Source organism: Phodopus roborovskii, unplaced genomic scaffold (genome assembly GCF_943737965.1).
Source record: "Phodopus roborovskii unplaced genomic scaffold, PHOROB, whole genome shotgun sequence".
Lineage (NCBI taxonomy): Eukaryota > Metazoa > Chordata > Mammalia > Rodentia > Cricetidae > Phodopus > Phodopus roborovskii.
In genome coordinates, this window is record NW_026126424.1 from 8,684,770 (window position 1) to 8,696,867 (window position 12,098).

Sequence of the window (12,098 nt, forward strand, 5' to 3'; positions counted from 1 at the left end):
TATAGTTACATAATTATGTGTGGATTTTTTTGTTGTTGCTTCTTACAGATGTGAGCTCTTCCAGTAACCCTATTGTGGATTACAGTTGGGACTGTTGTATGACAGCTTTATGGCAATTAATCATTCTTTTTGCAACATGGAGTTTTGGCCATAAATCTCCTATATATTTACATATATTAATTATAGACCTCTCTGACCATTCAGTAGAAGGGACTTTTTCTTTCAAGGTGGGATTTCCATATTGCTAGATATGCTAGATAGCAATAAATATTCTTTGAACTTAGAGGAATAAGCAGAAGAGAATATACAGAAGTGGCCATAAAGAAAAAATTAAAACACAGAGTGGGTCCCCAATTTCTCTTGATAGTGAGTGTTCCTGTCTAACTCAAAGTTATGAGAGAAACAAACTGCATCATGGTACAGACACTTTGGACTGTGACAAAACACCCTAGCCTAATATTTGAAAAGACAAAAGAGCCCACTGGAGTTAAATACAGTGAGTTGAAGTCAGGGTTCAGAGGCAACAACCTGGCTACAGACACATTGATCAATATGTCTGGGTGTTGTTTTCTCATTGATTAACTGATAGGAAAAGAATCTGATTTAACAATTAAATTAGGAACAGCATAAAAGTGTGCATATTTGTAGGTCCTCAGTAAATGTTGCAGGTCATTATGGATAACCTTTACTGGCTTTTTAAAAAAGTATTAATCTCCTAAAACTTGAAGGTAAATGGACAGAACTAGAAAAAAACATTCCAAGTGAGGTAACCCCAAACCAGAAAGACAAATATAGCATGTACTCATAAGTAGATATTAGACATAAAACAAAAGATACCCAGCCTACACTTCACAACTCCAGAGAAGCTAGAACCCTCTTCCAGAAACAGATGGAAGCAGATACAAAACTCCACAACTAACCAATGGGCCAAGCTCCTAGAGAACAATCAAAAGTGAGGGAGAAGCAAAAGTATGAACAAAGGAGTCAAGACCATGATGGGGAAACCCACAGAATCAGCTGACCCAAGCTAGTGCGAGATCACTGACTCAGGTCTGTGATGGGGAATCTGAGTAAGACCGAACTAGACTCCCTTAATACAGGTGACAGTGGTGTGGCTGGGACAATATATGAGAGCATGAGATCATATAGAGCTAACACTAACGCACACACTGACTTAGTGGAGCTCATTCTGTATGGAGAGATACCTTGCCCCAGCCTAGACACAGGAGTGTGGTGGGTGGAGAGCTGGTGCCTTGGTTCTGCCTCAACGAGATGATGGGACAGATCAGTAGACTTCCTAGGGGAGGCCTTACCCTCTCCAAGGAGCAGATAGGAAGTGGAGGGGGATAGGAAGACCAAGAAGAGAGGAGGGAGAGAGAACTGGGATTAGAATGTTAAATACATATGTGTGTGTGTGGACTTTTACATTCAAATTGTAAGTATAATTTTAGTTATTGAAAGGAAATTTAACAAATTAAGTTGCTTTTAGGAAAAGATGTATTTAGGGAAACAAGTTAAGTTGTCTTTAGGGAAAACAGACCTCTGAGTGTGGCTATCACAGCTTGAAGTCCCTCAGAATCTCAGAACTGTGTCAGTACCATCCAACCCTGCCCTTCTGTTACCTCAACAACTATTAGAGAGATGTGTGAATGTAGCAAAACTATACACATCTGTCCAGATCAAAAATGATTGTTCTTTTTATAAAAGATGACCAAGATTTCTCAATAAAAGCTAATTCTCTCTTTTCTTTCTTTCTTTTAAAGCAGTATTTCTTGTCATATAATTTGAACATACAAAGAAATTTCAAGCGTTCTAAGTAAGGACGAACTACCTATCATGCCAATATTATACTGTATTCTTGATTTCCTTTGATTTAAAAGTTTTAGGGAATAAAATCTACCAAAGAAAAATGATATTTTAAAATAGACTTTAATTGGGTATGGTGTCTCATGACTGTAATCCCAATATTCAGGAGGCTGAAGCAGGATGATCACTGTGATCTTATGACCATCTGGGCTACAGTGAGAATTCCAGATGAGTCTGAGCTTGAGTGAGACTCTGCTTCAAAACATCAAGACAAACCTTTCTTAAAAGTTATTGCCACTTTTTAAAATAGTAACTATAAGAATGATCTTAGTCCTGAGTCTTGAAGGACGGCAGCAAGCTGGACAGCTGTACTACATTCAAAGTAGGAACAACACAAAAATGGCTGAGAATGTACAAGGAGTTGATCTCAGAGATGGCAAGGTTCTGGAAGGCCACTCCTTCCCCTCTGTAAGCCTTATGAAGGCACATAAACCGACCACTAGCAGCTCTAAACACGAACACAAACTCTGAGGGGCATTGCCCATTCCTCTTGCACTAGGATTTTGTTAACAAAGTCCTGCCATAGTGATGGGAATTAGTAATTCTCGACTTGTGCAGTGGCCCAGAAGTGACGTACCTTTATTGCCACTACCTGACGCTTTCTTCTCATAATAGTCACAGATGACTCCTGCATCTTCACTGTGGCGGCAGTTGTGCCTTCCGATGTCTCGTTTGACACAGTCAGCCAGGGACTTTTCATTTCCTGTACACTCCACATTGTCCATGTGGATGGGTCCTTTTCCTTCGCCAAAATAAGCCATGGCCCTTGCTCTGGCAGCACCCCTAGAAACAGAGCATCCTTCATAAGTGGAGGGTTAGCCAGACAAGCATCTGACAGAGTTCAACACCCTCTACCTTAACTCGTCTTTAGATCTGTATATTAAAATCAGTATGTGCACGTACTGAAAAATGACTTATTGTGACAGTCAACACATTTAACATTCTTCATTGGTGTACTCCCAGACACTTTATGGAGTCAGCTGCCTCTAATTTAGCTTCTACTTAGAAAATCACACATAATGGATGCCAAAAATAAACTTACCCCAAAAATTTCACTCTCTTAATATCACATTACCAAGAAAAAATATGAGATTAAATAATTACCAGAGACCGAAAGACAAATTTTTCACCTCCTTTTGAACAATAGGTACAATTCTTAACACAAAAAAAGCTGGGACTCATGGAGGACAGGATTATTTGGAATATTTACTTTGTTATTTTAACATTACTTTCTGGAGATATGCAAATCCAAAAAAACCTTCATTAATGAAGGTAACTAAAAATGCCATGTTTAACTCATTTTCTAATAAATTACTGAACACAACTGTGAAAGGAAAAATCATTAAAGTTAGAATCAGGATCAGGAAAACAACCCTTAACAAGTCAGGTAAGAAAAAATATTATTAAGCAAAGATATGAATAAAGTAAAAATACTGATAAACTTAACAATTTAAATTAAGAATTCCACTTTCCTAAAAACCATACTAAGGAAAGTGAAAAACTAAATCAGAGAGTTCATATTTGGAATAAACATTTAGAAATATATTTGTTGATAAATACTTTTATAATAGGGAAAATAAGGTACATTATACAAAGCTACACAAAATTACACAAAATTAAAAAATAAAAAAAACTTCAAACTTAAAGATAAAGGCAAGATGGATCCCAAATAAAATAATTTCAATAAAATAAGGTGCCAAAACAATGAATTTTATACCAAAGAAAATATTAATGGCCAGTAAGCAAATGGAAGCATGTTTGATCTCATTAGGGATTAGTGAAGAGATAAACACTTGCTATTCATAAACTGAAAGGCTGTCGCTGCTACTGAGTGTGTAAATCAGTGTAGACACACGGGAAAGCAACCTTGCAGCCCTGAACAAACTTGAGTATACACATAGTGAACATGCTAATGGTTATATTCCTGTGTATATTCCCTCACAACTCTCTTGAATAAGTCCCTTATAAAAAGAATCTGGGCCCTGTCTTCCAGATTCGGTGTAGTAAACTTCACCATCAAGCAAGTCCTCACTAGGTGAGACTCCTCAAACTTCCAACCTTCCAGAATGCTGACTTGAACAAACTTCATTCTTTATGAACTACTCAGCCTGTGCTTTTCAGTTATAGCAGTGCTGCAAATATAAGCACAGCATCAATACAATAATGAGATATGTTGTATATTTATATTACAGAATTTAACATTACAGAGGAAACTGAATACAGATTAATCACACCCTCTTGGATAAAGAGATCACAAAATCAATACAGAAACAAAGCAAGTAACTGAAGACCCTAAAGTGCGAAGCAGAGGACATTTAAAGCTGAACACTCACTCCACCTATGCATCTAGAGTAGACTTCTTTACCTCCCTCTACCACATATTTGCAAGGCTGCAGGTCAGTATTACAAATTATAGACTCCCTGACCGTAAGATAACTAGACCAGCAAGAGGGTCAAAACAAGGCAGTAAATCAGAGCACTTCAATAACAGAAATATTGAAATTTTATAAAACACAAATGCTCTTTTGAATAAAATTCAATTGAGCAATATTTACGATATGCATATAAGCAATGGTATATTTTGTCAATATAAATCACTAATAGTTATCTGCTATGAAGTAGGTGACATGTAATTTAGCTTATATTTCACAATCCTCTATGTTATAGATGTGTGGTGAAAAACACGAGTGTGCAGGTGCACATGTCAGTAAGTTCACATGGAAGTCAGAGCAGGATACAAAGTGCCGCCCACTAACAATTTGAGCTTCCATGGAAAGGTTACCATAAATGCCCTTCCCAGATAGTGAGGGAGATCAACAACTAACTTATCCATGGAGTCCTCGTCTAATACCTGTTGGAAACAGGAGCAAACACCCATACATAAACACTGAGTCGAACTAGAACACAGATGCAGATGGAGAGGACAAGACCAGGCTGCAGAAACACATAGAGACAGCTTACCTGAACAAGGAGGAGCTAACAGGCCCCCAAGACTGATAGCTGGGAATCCAGCATGGGACTGACTCAGGCCCCCCTGAATATGGGTCTCAGCCAGAAGGACTGAGCAGTCTAAGGGACCTTAGACAGCGGAGCCAAGATGTATCCCTGGTGCACAAAAGGACCTTGTGACACATCCCCATGGAGGGATAACTGCCTTAATCTAGAGACAGGAGAGAAGCCCTAGTCCCTACTTCACATGACCTCTCAGATCTACATGACCCCAACTGGATGGCATTCTCCTACATATGGAATTGGGGTGGGGGATGGGAGGGGAGGGTGGTCTGGGTGCACGTGAGAGGGCAGAGAGGGTAAAAGTGAGGGAGGAAGTGAGGGAGGAAGGGAGGAAGGAGGAAAGGAGTGGGAACTGGGATCAACATGTAAAATAATAAAAAAAAAAGTGTCTCTATCCTGTGCTCTTGGCACAGCGTGACTCCCATGAATAGCAAGAACCTACCATTGGTTCAGTGACAAGGATGCTGAACTGAAGCATACATCGCAGGAAAAGTGGAACTGAACGCCTGTCTCCGAGGGCAACAGCACTATGGATAGTCAGAGTTGGACTCTATTTGCAATGTTATGTAACATATTTCTTGGAAAGCTAAAATGACTATCACTAGACTACTTACTGACTCTTTGAAATTCCAAATCACCATGCTGTAGATATTTTTAATTGAACAAACAGTCTTTACATGAAAGAAACCCACTAGAATAAACCTAAAAAATAAGAGTTTATGTATGGGTGTTTGCTCCTATTTTCAACAGGCATTAGTTGAGGGCTCCATGGAGAAGTTAGTTGTTGATCTCACTCTCCGGGAAGGGCATTTATGATAGCCTTTCCATGGAAGCTGAGATTGTTAGTTGGGAGCAGTCTTGTAGTTCTCTAGACCTTTCTTTGTGTTCAATTTTATCTTCAAACCAATATTGGCTCCCTCTTTTATGTTCTCTCTCTCTCTGTCTCTCTGTGTCTCTCTGTGTCTCTGTCTCTGTCTCTCTCTCTCTCTCTTTCCTATCTTCTATTCCTAACCAGGCTCAATCTTCCTGGTCGCACATGTTTTCCTTTCCTCCCCCTCATTTTCTCCTACTTCTCTATACATAAAACACTGAGTCGAACTAGAACCCAGAAGCAGATGGAGAGGACAAGACCATGAGGCAGAAACACATAGAGACAGCTTACCTGAACAAGGAGGAGCTAACGGCCACTAGACTGATAGCTGGGAATCCAACATGGGACTGACTCAGGCCCCCCTGAATATGGGTCTCAGCCAGAAGGACTGAGCAGTCTAAGGGACCTCAGACAGTGGAGCCAGGATGTATCCCTGGTGCACAAAAGGACTTTGCAAACATATCCCCCATGGAGGGATAACTGCCTTAATCTAGAGACAGGAGAGAAGTCCTAGTCCCTACTTCACAGGACCTGTCAGATCCACATGACCCCAACTGGATGGCATTCCCCTACATATGGAATTGGGGTGGGGGAATGGGAGGGGAGGGTGGTTAGAGTGCATGTGAGAGGGCAGAGAGGGTAAAAGGGAGGGAAGGAGGGAGGGACATATGGAGGGAGGGAGCAAGGGAGGGAGGGAGGAAGAGGGAACTGGGATCGACATGTAAAATAATAAATTAAATTAAAAAAAATGCTTTGACTCCAAAATTTAAGTTGAAGGACAAGTTACTGGGGAAAAGGATTTCTATTTTTGTTTCCACAGAAAATGAAAAGATGTGGATTCCTTCCAGAGTAATGTGGTTTGATCATGCCAGACCACCTGAAATAGAGTACCAGGTGATTCTACATTCAAAACAGCTGGACAAAGCAGCCTTACAGACTACAGCCAGGATATCTGAATCTTCTTCGAATCCCCCATGACAGCGCCCCTTACCAGCAGGAAGTAGTTTGGAAAGAACGACGCCCAAATTCCCAAATATTGTGTATAAATGTTTGTTTTCATTTAATTGGACTTTGTTATATAAAATTAAATAAAATAAAATAAAAAAAAATAAGAGTCAGAGAAATGTTCACCAAGAACATCCCAGAGAACTACGCCATCCTTACTTATAACCAAGCTGCCGGCAGACCACAGCTGCGTCTTTATCATTCCATCCATCATCGCAGATTGTTCCCCATTGGCCACTGACAAAAACCTCCACTCGTCCTTCTTTCTTATTTTCCCCATCCATTAGTCTGACAGGAAAACCTACGTCATGATATAAAAATATTAGAAAAGCCAAAACAAGCCAAGTTATGTTAAAGCATGAAAATTTTACAAAACGCAATTTAAAAAATCAGATATAAAATCAACTAGCAATCTTTCTTCTTGGGAGAGAGACAAAATACTACTAAAACCCAGTAGTCACTCTTGTCTGTATTAAAGCTCTGCCATCAAAGAACTCATATCACTCAACTTTTTGTCACTAGCATTTGGAAATGTCCTGCATGCAGAGGACAGGAGCTGCTCAAACAAATGGATGGATAGACAGATGGCACTCCAAAATCATGAGCTAGCTATTTTTATTACAACTAAATTCTAAATAGTATTAGAGCATAAACAAGAGTGCTTTTAAGTCATTTTTAAGTCACTACCATAGCTGGAATATATACTTCCAAGTTAGGAGTTTTAGGAAGGTATAAACAGGTACAACATTAGCATACATTGGTTAATTCAATTGGGTAGGCTTCCAGAAAGGGTGGCATGGAAGAAGACAACCATCAGAAAAAATAAAAAATAAAAATAAAAAACCTAAAATCTTCTATTTAACTTTTATTGCAAATAAAGGACTTCAAATCACAAAATTTATTAACATTGAAAAGCCAAGAAACTGATCTCTGGTAAATTAAGGTTGAAATTGCATAAGTGATAGAAAGTCACCTCTCTACCTGCTGCAATATGTACAGATAGGTAGACAGAGATAGATACAGACAATACAGAGATAGTGGTAGGTAGATGGCATTACTCAAGGCCTTTACTGAGATGCACTCTCTAAGATGGAAAGGTACAGTTGTGAAGCTGCATAATGATTCAGTACAAAATTATACTCATGGAAAAGAAGACAAAGAAGACAGACTTTGTAATAATAATAATAATAATTTAAAAACGCATTGGGAGGAGATCTGCCAAGCCAAGGACAGAAACCTGGAGAATACATGTCCTTTGCAGTCCACCCTTCAGAATTCCTTCTCAAGGAGCCAGCCTCCCTAAGACCTTGGTTCTGAATGCCTCATTTCCAGAACGTGAAGTAATAAATATCTGTGTTGAAGCTACTCCATCTGTGGTCTTCATAGCAGCCCAAGCAGATTGATACACACACATTTTGTTTCCTAGTTACTGGGAGAGTCTTCTAGCTTCAACAGAACTTACTAGAAAGGTCTTAAAGACATGAAGCATGGTGAAAATGACCAAGACAGCCAAGGAGGTGGAATCAGGGAGGTAATAACCAAATATCACTTAATACGTGCTTAAAACAACATATGGAATTTCTGAATTGATATTTGTCAACTAAAAAATTGTTGAAATTGAATACATTAAATTTCCTCCTCAAAATTCTAAAATCCACCCCCTGCAAAAACAAAAACAAACAAATAAACAAAACATGCGTTGTGTTTAATGTCCCCACTGAGATTTACATATTGATAACAATAAATTGTGAAGTCATTGGGGTGTATTCTAAATCAGTATAACCCATGTCCTTACAAAGACAGAAAAAAAATAATAATTTTTAGTTCTCCATTCTTCCTTGTAGTACCCAGAATGAATAATTTGACCCTCAGTTTTAATCCTTGATCAGGATTACTTCATGAGACAGGAGGGAGAATGATCTAGCAAAGTCAAAACCAATGCATGTTTAAGTGAATATTTTATGCACTTCAAACTAGTAGCTTTCAAAGTGTAGTAGGTTTTAGCTATGTACAAAACAGAACATTTGAAACTTTATATTTCTTATTAGTGTGTCTGAAATTTTAGTATTCTTCATAGAAGATTCAAAAAAGAAAATGGTGATTTACCCAAAGACCAAATGCAAACTGATGAATTTTTTTTAAGATTCTTAGTTTTCAATTTTTACATTTTTAAATCTTTCTTCCAGTATTAAGAAAATACATCTACAAGTAATTCAATCTCCATGATCTATCTCAATAGTTTTCAGAACATTTCATATATCCTGCTTCATTTAATTAATATTTATGTAGATGAATATTTTTGCTTGTGTGTATGTTTGTGCCTGCCTGATGTCTGCAGAGGCCCAAAGAGAGTCTTGGATTCTCTGAGACGGAATTACACGTTGTGATGAGTTGCCATGTGAGTGCTGAAAATAAAACCCCAGACCTCTGGAAGTGTAGCCAGTGCTCTTTGCCACTGAGCCAGCAACCCATCCCCAAATTGTTATATACTCTTGAAAAACTTATAATTTTATAGTCTCTATTGTGGAGGAAAGTGGATAACATGGGAGTCAGTTCTCTCCTTCCACCCTGTGAATTCTGGGGATTGAATTTAGGCCATGTGGGGTTAGAAACTTTTTTCTTATTGAGCAACTTAGACTTTTAAGTAATGAAAAACAAATCCAGAATTAGAAATGTAATGATAGTTGAGAATTCAAAAGCTTATTTTTTTTTCCCCTTGGGAAACACACTTTTAAACAGTAAGTCAGGGGTGGGAAATGTTTTGCATTCCAGACCAGTGGTTGGAGAAGCAGAGTGAATGCCTGTGTCCTTACCTGGAGAAATCCTGTGTCCATCACTATCAGGGTAGCAGGTTAGGCCCACATCTTCCCTATGGCTGCAGTCATGCCGTCCCCACTGTCTCCTGGAACACTGAATGAAGCTGGCTTCCTTTCCTGAGCAGCTGACATCATCCAGCCATATGGGTCCATTGCTGCCTTCAAAATGGCTTACAGAGGACTGTCTGCCGTATCTGCAGCAATGAGATGCACACTGTTCACAGAACTGCCATCCGGTGAATCAAAGAACCATTAAAAAGCAACCTAATTAAATATCATGACTTCAGAGGGTAAGAATCTGACCTTTCTCCTGCCTTGGAGACCCAACTCTGTTTGCTTTGCTGTGCATTTAAACCATTTGAACATCCTTTGGTTGACTTGATGAGTAACTACCCGCTAATTGTGTTTTGTCTAGAGTTTAACCCACCAGCCAGAGAGCGTGCAAAAGAGATAAACCTCAAATTCCTGGCCAAGGATCAACTCTGTGAAGTAGAGAGGGAAAACAATTGCTTGTTTGGGGCTCTGCTCAAACTATCTGAGCTTATCTGAGTTTATCCACTTTTCTCAGGCTCTCTGTAGTCCTTCTCCAAGACAAAAAGCGTATCAGAATTCAGTGACTGCTCCAAAACAGGAGCCAATTGGGGATTATAATTTTGGTGTTGGCCCATCAAAGTAACATCAATGACAGTGTTCTTTTTGAAGGGTTATATAAATTTAATGTGTAATGTTTTTTATAAATGACACTGTGTGCCAATTGACTTTATTACATTGTATTATGTATTGCAATAAATGATAGCTGTGACATAGCAAATTTAAAAGCTGGCAGTTATAGAACTGCATTTATCTTCACCCTTCTTTCAATTTTTCTTTAATTCCTTAAAAATCATCGAGGTTATCACTGATCTTAAAGATCTTTCAAGTAGCTTCAATTCTTAGAGTCTGTAAAATTCAACTCTCAGTCAGAAAATGTATGCCCATCATTCCCCTTATTCTATCCTTTTATTAATTCTTCATTAAAGATATGAAGACATCTTTCCATTTGCAACGGATTTTCCTAATAGTTCTGCTGTGCAATCACTAGCTCTATCTAACCAGCTGAGTTATTTACTAAGGTAAAGCAATATAGCTTTCTTTTGTTTTTGTTTTCGAGACATGTTTCTCTGTGTAACACTGGCTATCCTGAAACTCACTCTGTAAACCAGAATGGCCATGAGCTCTGCCTTCTAAGTGCTGGCATTAAAGGTGTGTGCCACCACCATCTCTTGGTGCAACACTGTTTGAGTAGTCGTTTTGAAACTACTTTTCTAACTCATCAAATTTTAGCAAAAAAGCAATGAACTTCAATTGTATATTGCTGTCACTTTTGACTTGAAGCATCCTTCCAGCAAATACCTTACTCTGATCCCCCTCTGTCTAATTCAACCACAAAACACATAACAGGAAGTTTTATTAGCTTTGAGACCACACTTGTACAAAGACACCAAGTTTACTCTTTCTCATGCCCAGTGAATCATCACTTTTAGAATTTCCTCTGTAACTTAAATGTGGCACACGCTCACTCTAACACATGAATGAAAACATTATAAGTGCCAGTAAGCACAGATATCCAGGAGAGAAAATGGCATGGATCTTTGAGACTAATGTATATAAAATAGAGAGGAAATCTTGTTGTCAGTTGATTCTTTTCATTAAGGAGGGTGAAAGTAAGTCACAAATGATAGACACATGTCTCCCTGCATCTGTGATATCTGAGGTTATAATTATCAGGGTAACGTAACATGGTATATGCTCAGCAGTTCTTACTAATTAAATGGCCATATATATCTGGCTAGTACACCCCTTGGCCTAATAATTTCATTGCCCCTAAAATTAAAAATGTTGGTGAATCTGTACATTTGTATTTTCATTTTAGCATTATTTATTATTAAACTAATAATTTTACCCTAGAAAAATAAGCTGAATATTCACTAGATTGTGGTGTAACTATTTAACGGGTACCAAGTTACATCAAAACTTGTGACACAGTGCCATTGAGAAAGTAAAGCAATGTGAGAAAGTAAAGCACTACAACAACTGATATAAAATTACACATGAAAATTCCAAGTGATGTGTAAGAAAGGGAAGTTGTGAGAAGTATTTTATTTACTTTTTTTTAAAAATACCCATAAGCATGGCTTTATCTAGCCTGAGTGAGATATATATTTTAAGGCTTAGTGACTGTTTGCAATTAGCTGTATTTCAAGCTGAAATTAAGTAATTTGACCGATATTTTAAATTATGCTTTAGAAATATGGAAGATAAGAAAGAAGGGGCATTCATGGACTTCTTTTGAGTATTTACCTCAAGGGCATCCTTTTCAGTTACTTTAGTGAACTTAAGTCTTTATTCTGGAATGCATTATGTATGTAACATGATATATACTACCCAAAGTGTGGCACTTAGATTGTAAGTGGCCAAGGTCAAAGGCTAGCTCTAAAGATCATCTCACGACAAGAGGACTGTTCTTTTCCAACAAAAGCGTCAATTAT

The 12,098-nt window shown here is 38.2% G+C and overlaps 1 protein-coding gene across 1 annotated transcript in view; it reads right to left on the minus strand.

Annotated features, from left to right (window-relative positions):
* The window catches only part of Prss12 (serine protease 12), a 54,764-nt gene that overhangs the window by 12,954 nt on the left and 29,712 nt on the right, over positions 1 to 12,098 (minus strand). The window contains exons 5-7 of the mRNA XM_051185559.1: positions 9,568 to 9,764; positions 6,914 to 7,055; positions 2,444 to 2,649 (exon numbers count right to left, since the gene is read on the minus strand). Coding sequence (XP_051041516.1) covers positions 2,444 to 2,649; positions 6,914 to 7,055; positions 9,568 to 9,764 — 545 coding nt within the window. The remainder of the gene's footprint in view (positions 1 to 2,443; positions 2,650 to 6,913; positions 7,056 to 9,567; positions 9,765 to 12,098) is intronic.